Source organism: Terrapene carolina, unplaced genomic scaffold (assembly GCF_002925995.2).
Source record: "Terrapene carolina triunguis isolate 2854851 unplaced genomic scaffold, T_m_triunguis-2.0 Scaffold112, whole genome shotgun sequence".
NCBI lineage: Eukaryota > Metazoa > Chordata > Testudines > Emydidae > Terrapene > Terrapene triunguis.
This window is the reverse complement of record NW_020664463.1, coordinates 18951959-18971456: the sequence shown is the minus strand read 5'-3', so window position 1 is coordinate 18971456 and position 19498 is coordinate 18951959. Positions and strand designations below refer to the sequence as shown.

The 19498-nt window shown below is 43.7% G+C and overlaps 1 protein-coding gene across 1 annotated transcript in view; it reads right to left on the bottom strand.

Annotated features, from left to right (window-relative positions):
* The window catches only part of VWF (von Willebrand factor), a 247585-nt gene that overhangs the window by 86202 nt on the left and 141885 nt on the right, over window positions 1-19498 (bottom strand). The window contains exons 28-29 of the mRNA XM_029911665.1: window positions 5500-5643; window positions 4424-4588 (exon numbers count right to left, since the gene is read on the bottom strand). Coding sequence (XP_029767525.1) covers window positions 4424-4588; window positions 5500-5643 — 309 coding nt within the window. The remainder of the gene's footprint in view (window positions 1-4423; window positions 4589-5499; window positions 5644-19498) is intronic.

The following is a 19498-nucleotide window of genomic DNA, read 5'->3' as shown; positions in this document are numbered from 1 at the left end:
CCTGAGGACTGCACGCATCTGCCCAAAATGTTTGCCAGAAATTGGGAATGAGTGACAGGGGATGGACCACTTGATGATTACCTGTTCTGTTCATTCCCTCAGAAGCGCCTGGCACTGGCCACTGTCGAAAGACAGGATACTGGGCTAGATGGACCTTTGGTCTGATCCAGTATGGCTGTTCTTACGTTATGTTCTTACAAGAGGAGATCACAGAATAGACAAAGCTGGTTACTAGTAGCATCATCTCCCATTCACACACTGTCTTTAATCCCAAAGCACTTTACAAACAATCTGCATGTATAGCAGTTCCCAGTTAGGCTGCAATCCTGCAGTGAGCACTGAATGGGCATAAAGGTCTGCCTATGTGGAGTTCAATACAAGATCAGGCCTTAGATTGTATGTTCCTTTGGGCAGGGTCCATGCCGGCTTCTGCACCTCATATAGACTTGAACACACAATCAGTGATTAACATGTGATAATATAGTATATGGTACATTTACCAAATAGAGACAAGTAAAGAGCATGGCCCCAATTCAGCAAAATACTTAAGCATGCAACTAACTTTAAGCATGCAAGTAGTCCCACTGATTTCAATGAGAATACTCACATGCTTTAAATTTAGGCATACTCTGCTCTGATTCTATGGTGATGGACAGCAATATAAAATCCTAAAACAGATATTCTAAAAGTACCTTATTGAACTGGAGCCTCTACATGCATGTGTACAAACACACACAAACACACAATGAAACAAGGAGAATATATGAATATAGGACTCATGGATTCCTAGATCACCAGGCCAGAAGGGAACACTGTGATCATCTAGTTTGATCTCCTGTATAAAACAGGCCATCGGAATTCCCTGAATTAATTTCTGTTAATTAATGGGGTACTGTGGCATAATGGTTTGGTTGGCATGAGTTTGGGATGTCCCCATTCCTCATAAGCAGCAAACCTTTCATACCATACTATACTACTCAGGGGCGGCTCTATGTATTTTGCCGCCTCAAGCACGGCAGGCAGGCGGCTTTCGGCGGCATGCCTGCGGGAGGTCCACTGGTAACGCGGATTTGGCGGCATGCCTGAGGGAGGTCCGCCGGCCCCGCGCCTTCGGCATACCCGCTGCCGAATTGCCGCCGAAGCCGCGGCACCGGCGGACCTCCCGGAGGCACGCCGCCGAAGGCTCCCTGACTGCTGCCCCCACAGCAACCTGCAGGCCGCCCACCGCGGCTTGCCGCCCCAGGCACGCGCTTGCTGCGCTGGTGCCTGGAGCCGCCCATGACACTACTCCAGGATATATCCTCTATATGTCTCATCTTTTAGAGGAGCAGTATTGTATTTTGCAAACATTTGAGAAAGCTTTTAAATCTTTTTGATCAGTATTGTTTATGGTATGCTTCCACCTGTAAAGCCAGGCTCTCTTAGTACAATTACTCCAGGAAGGGGTAACTTATTTACTTTAAGAAACTTCTAAAAAATGATACAAGATAACTTTCCTGTTCAGAACAATGGCATACTTTTAAGGTCTAATATCTCAGTATCTACCACTGATAAAAGCAAGAGCCAAATTGTTCAGACTTAGGTGCCTGACTTTAGGCATCCAAGCTTGAGTCTTTAGTCCAAAAGCCTTGACCCAATGGAAGGGGGAGATAACAGCTATATAATAGCGTAAAGCTCCTGTTTCCAGTCCTTACAGGTCATATAAGTTGCAATAAGAAAATGGTCACTTGTTTCAGCTTCCTGTTTCCCATCCTGGGCCTTGAAGGGAAGCAATTTTGGGAAAGAAAGCCCACATTTTATAGGGGCAGGGTGGAGGAAATACATCTTTGAAAGCTCATTGTTTAACAAGAAAATGGCCGCTACTTGAGAGATTTTAAAATGCCAGATGTCATCTCAGTGGAGATTGATTAAATATCTATACGCCAGATCCTGTCCCCTCCCCCAGACACACCTGATTTACATACAGCAGTACTTTACTCTGCAAATAGTCCCATTAATTTCAATGGGACTTCTCATGCGGTAAAGTACTATTCAGCAAGGGTAAAGCTGGCAAATGTTTATACAGCACCTAGCACAACTGGGGCCTGGTCCATGACTGGGGCACTTATGTGCTACCACAATACAAATAAATACCAATAATAATATGGTCCGATATAGTGACTGACTTGGGGCAATAGTAGTAAAATATTGCCCAGAAATAAAACCAGTTCCTGAGAATGTGGCAAAATATACACAGATGAATTAACTATGTTTTACACAATGATTTTTTTCTGGTCTTGTTCCTGGATAAAGTCCTTATTTGGTTTATTGCCCAGTTTTAATTATCTGAAATCTTTATGGATATATAGCCCTCAGTGGATAAACCTGCACAGAAAAATTTATGTTCTGGACTTCTCATTCACAAAGGGCCTGATTCTGCCTCCTTTTCTTAAGTTACATAATATCCCACTCTGCCATTTCTTCCATTGACATCTTTGGGATTACTGACACAGCATGGCATTATTCTAGGTGAGTAAAGGTGGTGTAATTAGGTCCCACAATTATACACACTTGGATTTCTGTACAGAAGCCGTAGGTACAGAAGTTCTGATCGTTGTAACTTTTGTATACAAACATGGCTAGCTGCATCAGTGCTCCCTGCCATGTCCTCTTGCTAGAGGCAGAGGCTCAACATAGCAGGAGATATCAGACCAGGTAGCTACCTCTTCCCCTTAGTAGGGGGACAGTCATTAATAGAGCCTGTTTACTTTTCCATGAAACTAAGGCCTGGTCTTCACTTAAAACTTAGGTTGACATAGCTATGGCATTCAGGGGTGTGAAAAATCCCTCCCTAGAGCACCACAGCTATGCTGACCTAACACCCGGTGTAGGTGCAGCAAGGTCAATTAAAGAATGCTTCCATCAGCCTAGATATTGCTGCTTGGAGAAGTGGAGTTCCTACAAGGATGGAAAAATCCCTTCCATTGCTGTAGTCTGGTCTACACTATGGTGTTCTAGTGACATAGCTATGGCACTGTAGCTATGCCTCTATAGTTCCCATAGCATACACACACTCTCAGGAAACCCAAGTGCTTTGTTGATTGATCTGTTTGAAGGCCAAGTAGGACATCTGCTGAAGTCTATTTTCCTCTAAAATGTACTATTATCTGTCTAGAAGAACAATAACACAGACCTAAGTGTCCTCATGAAACCAATTTTTAAGCAATCAAATGGGTTAAAAATGCAAAGAGTATGTGTATACACATGCACATATATGCACATACACCCACATGCATAGGCTGCCCTTACTATGCCAATTTTGTCTAATACTACTACTACTACCTAGCTTTATATATTGCTTTTCATCCATGGATCTTGTAGCACTATTCACAGGAGGTCAATGTCATTATTCCCATTTTACAGAAGGGTAAACAGAGTCAGAGGGAGGGTTAGTGATTTGCCCAAAGTCACCCAAGTTGCCTCAGTATAATGTGAAATTTTACTATACTGAAAATACATATGGTGAAATCCTGGCCCCGGTGAAGTCAATGGCAAAACTCCCATTGACTTCAATGGGGCCATGATTTCACGCACAGAGAATAGTACAAGTACTCAGGTAATCTTGTCTACGGCAACTGGAAAGTTTTCAAAGGTGACCAATATATAAAGGCTTCACTTTGCCAGTCCCAGGAGCATAACGCAGCAGTTCTTTAACATCTAAATGTATGTTATGGCAATGTACAACTATAGTTGAGGATAGAAAGTGATATGAATGAAATCCAAATCTGGAACGACAGGGGCATTTAATTAGGCAGAATGAGTAAGTCAGATTTGACCCTTAGATCACAGCTAAGAATGCAAAAAGTTCCGAGGGATCTTCAATGGCCTCAAGTGATTAGAACTTTGGTTTTACATCTCACCCTAAAGCTGGCACCCCCACTAACAAACTTCCCCCTAACACCATGCTTGGGCTATTTTTCTTCAGCAGGGAAGCAATGTCCCATGGAGAGTCATCAATGCCAACCACTACAGCTATGGCTTTCCTTGGTGGTCTTTCATCCAAGTAGTGATCCATCCTGTGTATTGATAAGATCCACAGCCTAAAGGGACAGGGCTAAAGTTAAAAATGCTCTCTGAAAGCTGCTGAAGTAGAATAGTAGTTAGTACTATGCTGGAAACATTCGGAATCAGTCACCATACTAAGTGACTCTGGCTGTACAGATGAGAACTCAAGTAGAATGTCAATGAAACACCGTCTGACTAGGTATCATTTGGCTGACATCTGGAAATGAGAAAATTGATGGGCTTTTGTCTGAAATTAGCTAAAGATTAAGGTAATGAAAGGAGTAGGAAAATACTTCTGTATATTGTACAAAGTACATTGTCTTCATCGTTTCTGGTGGTTGTTTTTCTGGCTCAAGTTATAAAACTACATGAAACTTACCCGTGCACAGTTTATTGACAAATGCATCATCCAAGGTGACCATGTCGGGAAGGTCTTCAAATCGTCTTAGCTTAATGATCCTGTCAGTAGCAGATTGCCCAGCTAACGTCCTCAGCTGCTCTTCATCGTATCTATCTCCAACTCCAATTGGGAACAATGACACCCCTGGGAAATGAGAAGCAGGTTTTAAAAGTGTAATGGAAAAGAAGAGAGCCTCCTTGCTTTTGATTTGCACCTTCGAGTAGAATTCTAACAGTTAGTTTCAAGTATTATTCATATTATTCCCTCCCTATAGGCTGAAGGCAATTCAGAACATATATTACTATGTTCTAAATCACTGTAATAGTTATTATGAGACTTATAGTTACAATAACCACTGTAAGATCATGCAAGGTCATCATGAAGAAGCTGGAGACATTCAGAAAATGTTTAAAAGAACCAAAGCTTTGATCATTGGGGACATGCTGTTTTCTTTGTTTCAACTCATTTAATTAAAAATAACAACACTGAGCATTTAGATCGTGTTTTACAACAGTAGATTATAAAGTAATTTGTAAAGGAGGATGTTGTTATTTCCATTTTACAGGTGAGGAAACTCAGATACAGAGAGGTGAAGTGCCTATGGTCACACAAGTTATAAAGCCCCATACAGTATATATTGATGCACTTACAGGATGTATAAGTTATGGCAGAATTTGAGCTACTGTTTCTTACTCTGTTTATGAACCTTACAAGAACTATCTCGATATAAAGGGGTCTAAATTTATGACATTTAAATATTGGCACTGTAATCCAGTCGAATCCACAATGGCACTGAGAGAGTGAAAGGCTGTAAATGGAGTGAGGCCTATGTTTGCTAAGCTTCAAATAACAGGTCTGTACTTGCATTACCCCAAAGTTTAGGGGCATCTGGATCTCGGGGTTTTGTTAAGACCCATCTCTACCAAATAGTAAACAATCACATTGAATCACCGCACTCATAACATCGTGTTTGGATTTCTTTACTCTCCATCCGAGCTTATTACTTAAAAAATTAAGCAAATCAGTAAAAATAGTGGAAAAGTGATCAAATTTACTGTTGATGCTTGCAGAATATGCAGCAGAGTCCACCGGATCCTCTGATTTCTCTGATACAATGATCACTGCTATCTTTGATGCACTGGGTCTTCCTCCATGGGCTTCAGACATAGCATGCTGAACTGCAAAATTTACTGCTTCACCTAGAAGCAAATTAAAAGATATATGAAAGAAGCAATAAATCACTTTCAAAAAGGCTGTAAAAATAAAGCTTCAGTAGTGGATGATGGATAGGGGAAATGCTCTTTTCCAAAGCATTTTTAATGTACCTCTTTTTTACCATCCTATAAAGCCTCTGTCAGCTTTAGAATTCCACTGATACTACTAATACCTCCCTATATTGAAGGTTTTTCCTAGCTTCCCATAGTCTGAAATAATGGGTGTTTTACTGCCCTTCCCCTGACTTAACCACTGGTGTAAAGCATGTCTTTTGCCTTGAGGATCACCTTGTCTGGGAGTATTACCATGCCATTGGTTGGGTAGAAGAAAGGAAAGAGGAGGTATCCAAAAGGAACATGTCTTTTATAACCCACCGATTTTTCCTTTCTGTGGAGAAACAGTGACATCCAGTGGACAATTACATACACCAAAACTATAATCACCAGGGTATACTGTACTGTATTTGTCACCTGCACAATTCCCAGAAAAGATCTAGTGTGTTCCTGGTTTGTTTAACTTTTGCTATAACTGCAAGGAAGTATATTTTGCCTGATTTCTATCTGCAATTTCTCTGAAATCTGGAAGCTTCAGACAAATCTGGACTATAGCCAAACAAATCCTGAAAAAAAGGATTCCTGGAATTCTGCTCAAATGAAAATCACAAATTGGCTTAGATGACATTCATTGTTTCTCTTATTCAATATCTATGAACATTCACTCAAGCAAAGTTCAGAAAGAGAAAGTATTGCAAATACTTGTACTCAGATATATGTTTGCAAATACTTGTACTCAGATATGTTTGCAGGAGCGGGTATTCACTTTGGAAATGATCATATGCAGCTTTCTTGAAAGCTCTTTTGGGTTTGGGAGTAGAGTGACCAGAGAGCAAGTGTGGAAAACTGGGACACTTTGATTTTCTAGTTGCTTATACAGTAATGCCTCACTTAACGTTGTAGTTCTGTTCCTGAAAAATGTGACTTTAAGCGAAATGATGTTAAGCGAATCCAATTTCCCCATAAGAATTAATGTAAATGGGGGAAAGCAGAGGGGTTAGGTTCCAGGGATTTTTTTTTTTTTTTGCCAGACAAAAGGCATTATATACATTTTAAACAAGCAATTTAACACAGGTATAAGTTTGAAACAATTTTAAAGAAACCATTTAATATTACAATCATCATTGCTGAGTATGAAGCAATGGGAACATCATTGCTGAGTATGAAGCAATGGAGGTGCCCCCGTCTTACCCCACACAGGCACAGCCCACTGGCACTGCAGACAATGAGGCAGGCAAGGGGGCTGAAGGTGCTATAAGTTAGGAGAAGCACGTTGCGCAGCAGCAGCGGAAACTTCCCCTACTGTGCAAGCATCCAGGGCCGGGGACTCAACCCTAGGCCCACTCACTGCACCCCTTCCCCCAAGTTCCCACCCTTAACCTGCCTCTTCTCTCCCCCCACCTCCTCCCCCTTTACTCCGCACACCGCGTCCTCACTCCTCCCGCCTCCCTCCCCTGCCTCCTGACTGTGGCAATCAGCTGGTTTGCGGCGTTCAGGAGGCAGGAAGGAGGGGGAGGAGCGAGGACTTGGCACGCAGGCTCCCCCTCCCTCCCCTGCCTCCTGAATGCCGCAAACCAGCTGATTGCTGTGGGCAGGAGGTGGGGGGAGCAGGGGGAAGGCACTGATCCGTGGGGTCCACCGGCGGGCGGGAGACGCTGGGGGGGGCGTAGGGGAGCTGATAGGGGCCTGCCAGCTGTGGACAAAGCAGGCAGCCAAACGACGTTATAGCGAAGCATTGCATGACTTTAAACTAGCATGTTCTGTAATGCAGCAGGGACATAAGATTGAAACAACGTTAAGTGAGAGGACTTTAAGTGGGGAGTTACTGTATAAGGCAAAGCCTTTAATATCGGGATGTCTGGTTACCCTATTTGGGAGTCACCAGTTTAGAGAGCAGAAATGATACCATGTGACTTATATAACGCTTATACAAGGTGAATAGTGGGTTAAGAATAATCAATACTTGAAACTACAGTTGCAGGGAATAGTTTATGAGCAGTCCCCAAGGCAGAAAATATTTTTGCATAAGCATTCACTGAATAATTTTGAATAACAAACACGTTCATAAAATATAGGAAGCCTGGTCACATATAATCCACCAAGAGGACACCGGAACAGCTCTCATGCTTAAACTCTTTTGATTTAATGGCCTCTGCATCATGCCCCCAACAATTGTTTCATTAGCGGAGACAGAGTTCTTTTTCTCAAATTACTGAAAGCAAGGGCAGCCTCTAGGAAGCCCACTCAGCATATTGGTTATTGCTAGCCTGCAGCAGCAGGTGACGTCTCTGCAGAGCTACAGAGTAGGAAATCATGCTTTCGAGAGGTCCTAAGAAGCATCAGGCTTCATATATGTGCCTGGAGAGTTCTAAGATGTTAAGCTGAACTCTCCCACCTCTCATCTCACAGCCCTGCTTCAGGAGGGTCTTCTCCTTCCCCCAAACAAGATGTCTTCCAACCACCTGATTCTCCAAGATCCCCTACTCCCTAGACAACTTACAGCCTCCCTGCCCCCCTTATCTCAGCTACTGGCCCTCTTCTCCCATGTTACCAGCAATGTGTTATTCCTTCCCCACCAAGGCTTGGCACCCAACAAGCACTGCCTCTCCACATTGGTACATGGCCTGCCAGAAGAGCTGAGACCCACCAGCGAGGGCCAGCAAATCCAGTCAGATTTACTGCAGTCTTGAGTTCCAAAGTGGCCATACTTTACAGTGACCAGAAACCTCCTTCCTCCTGGCACAGCTGCCTCCACTGGCAATCTTCTGACCCTGGAAACCTGCCCAGAACCCAAGTATGAGCCAGAGTCCTATGTGTATCTGAAGCACCAGCTTGACCACAATCTCTGCCATACATGCTTTTGCTTTTCAGTAACTACCATAGGTAGGCTGGAAGGGTGGTAGAAACAGAACATGGCAAGCTATTTATAACTAATAGATATAACAAAATATAAGGACAGAATTAACATGAAAATTTCTGTTTCCATCCCCCAGAGTCCTCCTTGCTGCTTAATAACCCTGAAGATTCATTTATTTTGACCCGTCTCTGATAAAACACTCCTCTACTCATCCTCAAAGCAAGCCATCTTCCAGGCAGATGAAAACAATAAACTGGAGGGGGGGGAGACCCACCAACCTCTTGGTTGTTCTATGAAAGACTTTTTGGTTTCTGTTTCCTTTGTTTTATATATAAGAAAATCAAGTTTTCCACAGATTTATTTCAATGGAAAACAAAAACCAGATTGTTACAAGATATAGATTCATAGATTCATAGATTCATAGATTCTAGGACTGGAAGGGACCTCGAGAGGTCATCGAGTCCAGTCCCCTGCCCGCATGGCAGGACCAAATACTGTCTAGACCATCCCTGATAGACATTTATCTAACCTACTCTTAAATATCTCCAGAGATGGAGATTCCACAACCTCCCTAGGCAATTTATTCCAGTGTTTAACCACCCTGACAGTTAGGAACTTTTTCCTAATGTCCAACCTAGACCTCCCTTGCTGCAGTTTAAGCCCATTGCTTCTTGTTCTATCCTCAGAGGCTAAGGTGAACAAGTTTTCTCCCTCCTCCTTATGACACCCTTTTAGATACCTGAAAACTGCTATCATGTCCCCTCTCAGTCTTCTCTTTTCCAAACTAAACAAACCCAATTCTTTCAGCCTTGCTTCATAGGTCATGTTCTCAAGACCTTTAATCATTCTTGTTGCTCTTCTCTGGACCCTTTCCAATTTCTCCACATCTTTCTTGAAATGCGGTGCCCAGAACTGGACAATAGAACACAATAGAAAATCCTTTTCAGTTTACCAAATTTTCAGTGGATATTTCCACCCACCCCCCTTTCTGGACCACATCTAGAGAAGGGAACCACGTAGATGTAAGCGAGAAATACCAATCACAAAGCACCTGGGCTAGCCCAGAGATCAGAGACAGATTTTTTGCATAGTACCTGTGTTGATACCAACCATTGATCCAGCACCCAACATTTCTGAATGTTGTTTTAAGGTGCATTAGAATGGGGCAACAACCCTGCATTTTCAGATCCATGAAGGACATTTTAAATGTTCACATTAAAATAACAAACACAAAGTACTGTGGTAAATCAAGGCTTAGACACTTCAGTGATGGGCACTATAGAAAACCCTAAGTTCAATAGAAATCGTCCTAACTACTCTTGCATGGGAAAGCCAAGAAATGTTTTTCTTTAAAGAAAATATGGAAATGACCAAATATATACTATTTATTAATGACATCGGGTGTAATCCTAGCTCCACTGAAGTCAATGGGAGTTTTGCTCAGAGTCAAGGGATTTCACTCATACTGTTTTTCTTCTCTGGGGAAACAAACAAAACAAAACACAACACAGCAATTTACTTGCATGTTCCTTAGGCCCAGACTAGTAGACAACATGTTGCCACAAGTTGACCATTATTGTAAGTTGTCCTCGGCCTGTTACTAAATATATGGCTTATTATTTCAAATGGTTCGTGTTTCCTATGGATATATAAATATAAAAAATAACTTCAATAACTGTATGTATTTTTGGTGCTAGACACACAGCCTAGGAAAAATAGATATGGAAGTCTTCAATGCTAAAGGCCTTCATTACATACTGCGGGGGGGGGAAGCATCATGTAACACTTACACAATATGCAAATAGCCATAGAGGATTGTGGAGTGTGATGGGACAAACCCAGAATACCCCTGCACTACGAGTGTCGCAGCATGCGTCTCCACTGCCTCTGGAGGTAATAGGCCCACTTCTGGCCTCTGCAGGCATAATGGCCAACATTTTGAACATATGGAGATCTAAATTTGGGCTTCTAAATTCTGAACTATAAGATCTGATTTTCAAAAGTGCTCAATTAGCTCCCAGAAACTTTTTCATTGAAGTCAATGGAAGCTACTGGGTACTCAGCATCTTTGAAAATGATCCCACTTAGGCCTGGTCTACACTACAAAGTCAGGTAGACATACAGTCGTCTTGCTTCCATCTATGTGTGCACGTGTCTACGCTCAGGCCATGTCTATGCTACAAACTGTGATCAACAAAAGTTATGTACAGTACAGCTACCAAAGTTTGTATATCGCCTGGGGGCCTGCATAGTTGGCTGCTTGCATGACCACTGCACATGTTCACCAGGAGTGCTTGTGTCAATGTAAAGTGGAGTGCACCACAGGCAAGTAGCCCACTGTGCCACATGCTGCCATCCAGCACAATGCATTTTGGGAAAATTTTGCAAAGTGCTGTGGGATAGAAATGACTTGCAGAGGGATCTCAGGGAGCTAGAGGTCAAGTTCCCAGGATGCAACTTTCTCCATCCCATAATGCCACCCATATCCCATAGTTTTCATGCCTTTTTAAAAAAAAAATCCCACAAACCCACCTCTGCCATCTCTGACAGAAGCATGGAGCCCAATGAGTCTCCTGTATTTGCAGACCTGCAGGAAGTACCGCAAGAATGGGGGACATGACGATTTCTTCAAGGACAGTGTGTTGAGGTACATAGCAAAATATAATTCACGGTTGTTGTTGGTGTTCACGGAGCAGCTGCAGACAGTCAAGTGCTACTTCTGGGCCTCAGAAATGAGCACTGACTGGTGGGATCACATCATATTGCAAGTTTGGGATGATGACCAGAGGCTGCGGAACTTTCAGATGTGAAAGGCCACATTCCTGGATCTGTTCGCTGAGCTCACCCCAGCCCTCCAGCGCAAGGGACATCAGAACGACAGCTGTACTGACAGTAGAGAAGCGAGTGGCAATCACGTTGTGGAAACTTGCAATGCCAGATTGCTACCAGTCAGTGGGAAATCATTTTGGAATTGGAAAATTCACTGTGAAGGCCGTTGTCATGCAAGTGCGTAGGGTCATTACTTGTCTCTAGCTATGCAGGACTGTTATTTTTGGCAACGTGCAGGTCACAGTGGATGGATTTGAAGCAGTGGAGTTCCTGAACTGAGGTGGGGTGATAGCATGCATATATTCATTTAGGCAGCAGCCCACATTGCCTTAGAATACATCAAGAGAAAGGGCTACTTTTTTATGGTTATGCAAACATTGGTGGATCACTGGGAGTGCTTCACAGAGATCAGTATGGGCTGGTCAGAGAAGGTGCATGATGCTCCCATCTTTAAGAACACTGGATTGTTCAGAAAGCTGCAAGAGGGGACGTTCTTTCCCGACCAGCAGATTATCATTGGTGATATTGAAATGGCAAGAGTGATTCTAGGGAACCCGGCCTACCTATTGCTCCCCTTGTTTATGAAGCCATACACTGGCCACCATGACAGCACCCAGGAAAGAGTCAACTACTGGTTCAGGAGGTCCAGAATGAGAGCTGAATGTGCTTTTGATTGAAGGGATTCTGGCTAGGATTCTAGACTGGATCTCGGGAGAAAAATATCCCAATGCTTATAGCTGCCTGTTGTGTCCTGCATAATGAGGCAAAGGGGAAAAGCTACCACTAGAGTGGTGGTAGAGTGGCTGGCTGCTGACTTTGAACAAGGGCTAATACAAGAGCCCAACATGGAGCTAGGTGGTTCACGGAGTCTTTAAAAGAGCTGGAGTGTTGACTGGCCCTGGAGCGTTGGATGTTGATAAGAAGTGTGCAGTGCTTGCTGTACATTTATAAATATGACTGGGTATTTTCCTGAAGCTATCAGTTCTGTGGGGCTTGGTGTGTATTTACAAGGACTGTTTGCTTTGACTACCCTATACATTCTGCAGTTTTTGTTGTGACCTAAAAAAGATAATTTGATTCTCCAAAATAGAACTTTGAGAAAAAAAAACAGGACAGAAAATCATTGTACAAACACCCGCAGGCAATGTTATACAAACGTAACAAATTAACAGGGTGAAAATTTAAAAATAGAAAGGATGTAAACATTTATGTCCATTTGAGTGTACAAATTGTAGTCCATCGTGGCTCTGCATACACCAGCCACGTTTCTCACAGGTCAGTGCATGTAAAGCTGTGGTTTTCCTTGCTGTCCCTGGCATGGAATGACACAGGCAAGGATATGGCTTGTGAGACCATGTGGTATGTTGGGGGGTGCAGGGAACAGCAACAATGAAGTTCACCAGTGATTGCAAAGGGTAGAGTCTGGGATTCTTGGACCTGTAGGTCAACCAGGGTTTGCAGCATTTGGGTTAGCTGCCTGAGGGCATCTCTTCACTACCCGCCGAATCGGCGGGTAGCGATCGATCTATTGGGGATCGATTTATCGCATCTAGTGTAGACGCGATAAAATCGATCCCCGATCACTCTACCGTCAACTCTGGAACTCCACCGCAGCGAGAAGCGGAAGCGGAGTCGACGGGGGAGCAGCAGCGGTTGACTCGCCGCCGTCCTCACAGCCAGGTAAGTCGACCTAAAATACGCAACTTCAGCTACGCTATTCGCGTAGCTGAAGTTGCGTATCTTAGGTCGATCCCCCCCCCCGCCCCCGTAGTGTAGACCTAGCCTAAGAAGCCACATTACGTCCAGGTGTATCTCCCCCTCTTTGTCCTGCTGGGATTCCTAGGCTTTTGTTCCATCTTCTTTTTCTCTTTCCATGCTATTGATCACATTTGCCCTCCAAGCCCTTCATTCATGGGTCCAATACAACAGTGGCTTGCAGGAGCTCACAGAACATGTCCTCTCTAGTCCTCTTCTTTCTCCTCCTCATCAGAATTGGGTGTTCTGTGGGCATGGAGGGAGCATCCCTCAAGACTGCAGCAGGAGGAGCTGCTGATAAAAACTGATAGCTATACCACTGGATTTACAGTCACCATGGAACGTGAAAGACAAGTTTCAAAAATTCCTTCCATTATTCCCATAAACACTTGTAATAAGAAATGTTTATCGACACTTCAGCTTTGGAGCACTTCTGCACCACACCACTCTCCAGCCCCAGCCATGTTGAGTATGGCCCACCAGGGGCAAGTGAGGGAAAGATTTTCTGTCGCATGAGGCTATTGAATTTCAGCCCCTATTCCATGGGTACATTTATAGGACAATGGCACTGAATATTGGCACTATTTTCCACAGGCAGTGGTGATTTTAGCTGATCTCACTCCCGAGGGTTACAAAGGTACAGAGAACACAGCTGCTACTGGCAGCCTGAAATCACCTGAGCCTGTGTGCCGCTAGCCTGTTTACTGAAGTCATTGCAGAAAGGTGTGGGAAAGTTTCCTACTGCAGAGAAAGAAATAAAGCTGCCATCCCTAGAAACCTTTGGGGGAGTATTGCAGAGTATCTCCATGAAAGTGTCATCAAGATCTCTCAGCAGATTAAAAGGGATGTGGCTAAGTACATGAACAAACTGTTCCACATGCCTAACCCAACAGAGGAATTAAAAAGTGATGCCAATTCTGCCTGTTCGTTGTACCTCTGTCTCTCCTTGTATGAGTAAAACAGTAAAAAGTTGATATTGCTGTCTTCTTAGCTTGGGGATAGGCCAAATGCCATCTTTAAATGTGAGCACTGTAAGGAAAAATGCATGCACACACTTACCCAAGTTCCCTTCCCCTTCATCAGGCTCATTTGTGCTCGCCTGAGGGACTGGCTACACTGTGGCAGAGTCTCAAAAAGGTCCTGGCTCATGGCATTGCTGGAATCCCCCATTTTGCCTCCTCTTCTGCACACCCTCCTTCTCCGCACTGTTCACAGTTGTGGTCAACCTCTTAGGCTCCTCCAACATACTACAGTGGTCTGTGGGGTTCTGGCAGGGTCTCTGCCAAGTATGGCATGCAGTTCCTTGTAGAAGCATCAGGTCTGTGACACAGCTTCTTGACCTCCCTGGTCTCGTGGAATCCCTGGTGAAGTTTCTTTGCTTTCATGCAGCACTGCTGCTGATCCCTGTTGTACCCCTTTGCCTACACCCCCCACGCAATCTGCTCAGAGATGTCCACCTTCCTATAGCTGGTCCATAGCTGTGCTTGCACAGTGTCTTCTCCCCACAGGCCCAGGAGATCTAACACTTCCTGTTTACTCCAGGCAGGAATGCATCTAGTGTGTGGAACCAGAATCGTCAGTTGGGCAGCTGCATACAACAAGGGTAAGCTGCTAGGTGTGTTCACCAAGGTGGGCCATCATGAAAAGCCATTTAAAAAAAAACACATGGGGAGGTTTAAAGTGGGGCTGGCTTCCAGTCTCTGTGACCCATGGGGAGAGGAGTATAAAATTGTGACCACTCTGGTCACTGTTGCAGTGAAGAGGCCATTGTGGGACAGCTGCTGGAGGACTGTTAGGGTCGACACAGGTCAGGAAGTGTCCTTTACTTGCACTGCAACAACCTCAGTAAGTCAAGCATGGCCTTATGCCATTCAGGGAGGTGGTTTTACTGCGTTGCAGGGATGGGGCACTTACATCAGCCAGGCACCTAAAATAAGGGCCTGGACTCCTAACTTTAGGCACTTATTTTTTGAAAAACTCGGCCAGTACTTCCAAGGGCTACTGCAGTGATGCTACACCTCCTACTTTCAGAGAACCCATGTAGAAATCTTCATATGATTTTCTGAAGTTGTATAGAACAAGAAATTCAGATACAATATAATAATTAAAAATTAGTCTCCAAATAGACGCGGTGCCTAGATCATAGAAGGAAAGGGATAACATCATGGTGCTTATTGCATATGATTTTAGTTATTTCTTCTTCCTAACCCATGACTCTCAAGAAAGGTCCTGCATAAGCTTTTCCATGGCCTACCATCTATCTCAGCACTCCCTGAACAAGATTGTAGAGTGAAGATAAAATGGCTGGATTAATTTTTAGTAAATCATTTGATACAGTGATGAACGAACTCTTACTTTGAAGGAGTAGTTTAAATTGGCTAGGATACAAGCATATTGCAAGGACTGAAAGCTGATTAAATGAGCACTAAAAAACCATAATGATAAAAGGCAATGTGCTGAGTTGGGTGGGAATTGTTGAATGGGAAGCCACAGGGATCCACACTAGAGCTTGTCTTATTGAATACTTTCATTCATGAACTGGGAAGGAAGGGGAATGCAGCATGTTAATTAGAATCACAGATATGAGATTGGAAGCAGTTACGAACATTCCCGGTGAATGAAGAGAAAGTGTACAACATGACCTAGAAACATTAGAAATATGGGCAGGATATAACAAAATGAGATTCAACCTGGAAGAAGCCAACCGAGGGAAAATATATTCCAATACATTAATGGTGTCATGGGGAGACACTGGGAAAGCAGAAATTGCTTAAAGATCCTTTTCTTTAATTTTGTCTGAAGTGAGGGATAAGATGTAAAATCCATTGGGGTACTGTAGGGTTGTGAGAGACAAGGGAATCCAACTAGGCTGAGGTTCCTGCATAAATCTTATAAAACATGATCTCAAGTGGGCTCAGTAGTTTCACTAACACCTCCACAATGGTTTTAACCAAGGAGGTAAAGTTCTGCAGAGGTCTTAATTACCAGTGCCTATTGAAAACTGCCTGGGAAAGAAGTCAAAAGAAATGGTTCCTAAGTACCCAAGAAGGGTAAAGCAACAGCCACTTAATCAGAAGCCAGTGGCCTGATCTGTTTGCCTACCTGTGGAGTTATTCCTGACCCCTTAAATCTGTGTTTAAATCTTAATTTAGGACTTGTCTATACAGGAAAGTTATAACAGAGGTTGTGAATTTAAAATGTAATATCTATTCCAGAATAACTCCATGCCGGGACACACTTATTGCAGAACAAGGCCTGGTCTACACCTAAAACTTAGGTCAACCTAATCATGCTGCTCAAGACTGCAAAATTTTGTGCCCTGACCAGCATAATTAGGTTGTCCCAACCCCTGGTGTAGACACGGCTAGGTCAGTGGAAGGATCCTTCCATCTACTGAGCTACCAACTCTGGGAGAGGTGGATTAACTAAATTGACCAAAAAAATCCTTCTGTCAACATAGGAAGCACCTACACTATTGCAGCACAGCTGCAGCGCCATAGGTGTGCCACTGTAGCATAGAGACAACCTAAGAGTGCCCTTCTCTTGTTCAGCTTAATCCACTTCCAATCTCCTAGCTATTTCAAAATAACTCACATGTAGACAAGCCATTACCAATTGAAGCTAAGTTAATATCAGCCAACTTTAAGATAGATCTCATTATTATAGTATCTGTACACCTCAAAACTTTAAACAAGTTTATTCTCACAACACCCCTGCAAGCTAAGAAAGTGCTGTTATCCAAATGGAAACCCAAGGCACAAAGAGACGAAGGGATTTGCTCTAGGTCACACGCAGGAAGTCTCTGGTGGAGTAGGGAACTGAACCCAGTTCTCCAGAGTCAAAGGCAAGTGCCTTAACTACTAAACTATATACATCTTTGTCCAACCGTCCAAACAACTGAAACTATTTAAAAACAGATCTTACTCCAAATGGTACAATGTTTGTGTTTAGACAAGCCCTTAGATTAAATAGCCCAACCACTTGGTGAGATCATTTATTTCCTTTCATCTAAACTTGAACAATTCTTGTCCCTTACTGACATAGCTGTGCCAGTAAAAGCAGCAATGTAGAAGCAGTGATACCATCAAAAAAGTCCTTTTACTGAGGCCTGGTCTACACTACGACTTTAATTCGGATTTAGCTGCGTTAATCCGAATTAACCCTTCACCCGTCCACACTACAGAGCCAGTTAATTCGAATTAAAGGGCACTTAAAATCGATTTCTGTACTCCACCTCGACGAGCGGAGTAGCGCCAAAATCGATTTTGTTAATTCGAATTAGGGTTAGTGTGGCCGCATACCACCGAATTAATGTGGTTAAATTAATGGGGTAGTGTGGCCGCACACCACCAAATTAATGTGGTTAAAAACCGAATTAATGTGCTTAGTGTGGCCGCGCACAATCGAATTTATACAACCTGTTTCCCAAATTCGAATTATCTAAATTCGGATTAATCCCGTAGTGTAGACATACCCTGAGATAGCTTTATACCAGTTCCCCGAACAAAGTAACTGTCTCTCCATAAAGGAGGGTTTGCTGTGATAGCTCCACCAGTAAATCCTTTTCAGTGTAGGCAAGGTCTGAGGGACTGTGAAGAGCTCCTGACACTTATTCTGGACAACTCTGGTTGCCACTAAAACCATCTGTGGACCCCAGCCTCTATTACTGTAGGAATTTCTGAGCAAGGCAGTCATGAGTTAAAAATGTGATTGTAAAACATGTTAAAGGATCAGAATCTCTTGCTCTAGATTCAAGTTGGCCACCGATGTACCTAACTGATATAAAAGTGAAAAATTTGAACTGACAACTCTGAGTCTTAATGTGAGCCTACTAGACTGTCTATGGACAGGTCACTCTTAAATATTTAAGAATCCAAAGAGGTAATGAATCTTATCCAGGCCTGGTAATCTGTTAGAACAAGTGAATTTGAAGTTGTACCTTCTGAGGAACCAGAGGGCTTATACTGCAAACTGTTTATGCAACCTTAATTATGACAGAGCATGTTCAATGCTGTGCTTTAAATATGTAGGTGTCCAGTGCTTAATCTGTAATGAAAGAAGTGCTGGGGCTCAAGCAATGTTTTCACATTCATCACTGATGCAGCAAGCTCAGAGGTGCTGGGGCTATAAACTGCCAAGACTAGAGATGCCGGGGCTCAGCCCTGGCACAAATTAAGCACCGTTGGTGTCCTTGACAACTATGAAATAAGAATATTACAGACACAAAAGAAAACTCCATTAAAAGAACATTATTAAGGTTGCAAAGTCAAGCAACAAATGATAGGGAATACCAGAATTAAGGCTGCCTGTGCAACCTAATTTGGCCCCCTTGTGTATAAGCATTATGATACAGTCTTTAATTACATGATCACATACTATTTTTTCCCACAGGATCCTTGCCTCATTCAGTGCATAGGATGGATGGTGCTCACTTGGTCACCAGCGGTTTTTGCGAACAGGGGCTGCTAACGGAGTTTCGCAAGGGAGTTCTCCAGGTGAAGGAGGAGCAATACAGCACCCTTTTGGGGTAAGTGACTGTCTGCAGTGTGTGTTTGTTTGTGTTTGGGGGTTACTTGCTGTGTGCTGAGCTTGTGTTTGGCAGTCTGTTTGTTTGTTTGGTTGTTTGAAGGACCGTGTGCTGTGGCTGACAGTTGGAAGCTGTGAGCTTCAAAGGAAGGTTTGAAACCAGGAAGCCTCTGGTAATTGGCTGAGCCTTACTCAGTGGGCGGGGCATTCATACAGGCCAGGGCTTTATAAAGCAGCGCACAAGCGACCAGGGAGCGTTTGCGAACAGGGGCTGCTAACAGGGAGTTTCGCAAGGGAGTGGGAAGGGGAGTGGGAAGGGGCGAGGGTCCCTTGCCGGTTCTATCTGTTTTCCCTTTATTCCCCTTAAAACTTTAAACTTCTTGCTTAAACAACCCTTTCAGCGGACAGGGGGCTGCAGACGGGAGTTTGACAGAGGGAGGCTTACGATGGTTAGGAAGACCCGCAACACCTGTGCCAGCACTGCTTCTGTCTCCTCCACCTGCGCCTGTAGCCAGACAGAGCGCCTGAGCATGGATGCTTCTACCCAGATCCTGGTGTGGGTTTGCAGAGACTGTAACTTGCAATTTCCACTTACTGATATCCAGGCTGAGGGGACCATCCAATGTGAAAGGTGCCTGCTGGTGGAATCTCTCAGGCAGCAGGTGGGAGAGCTACAGGAGGAGGTGGCTAGGTTGAGAAGCATCCGAATCCACGAGCAATTCCTGGACAGTGTCCATGTGGAGACAGCTGAGGTAGCTGTCCCAGGACACAGGACTGCTGATACACCACTGGTGGAGGAGGAGATGGCTCAGGGTGGAC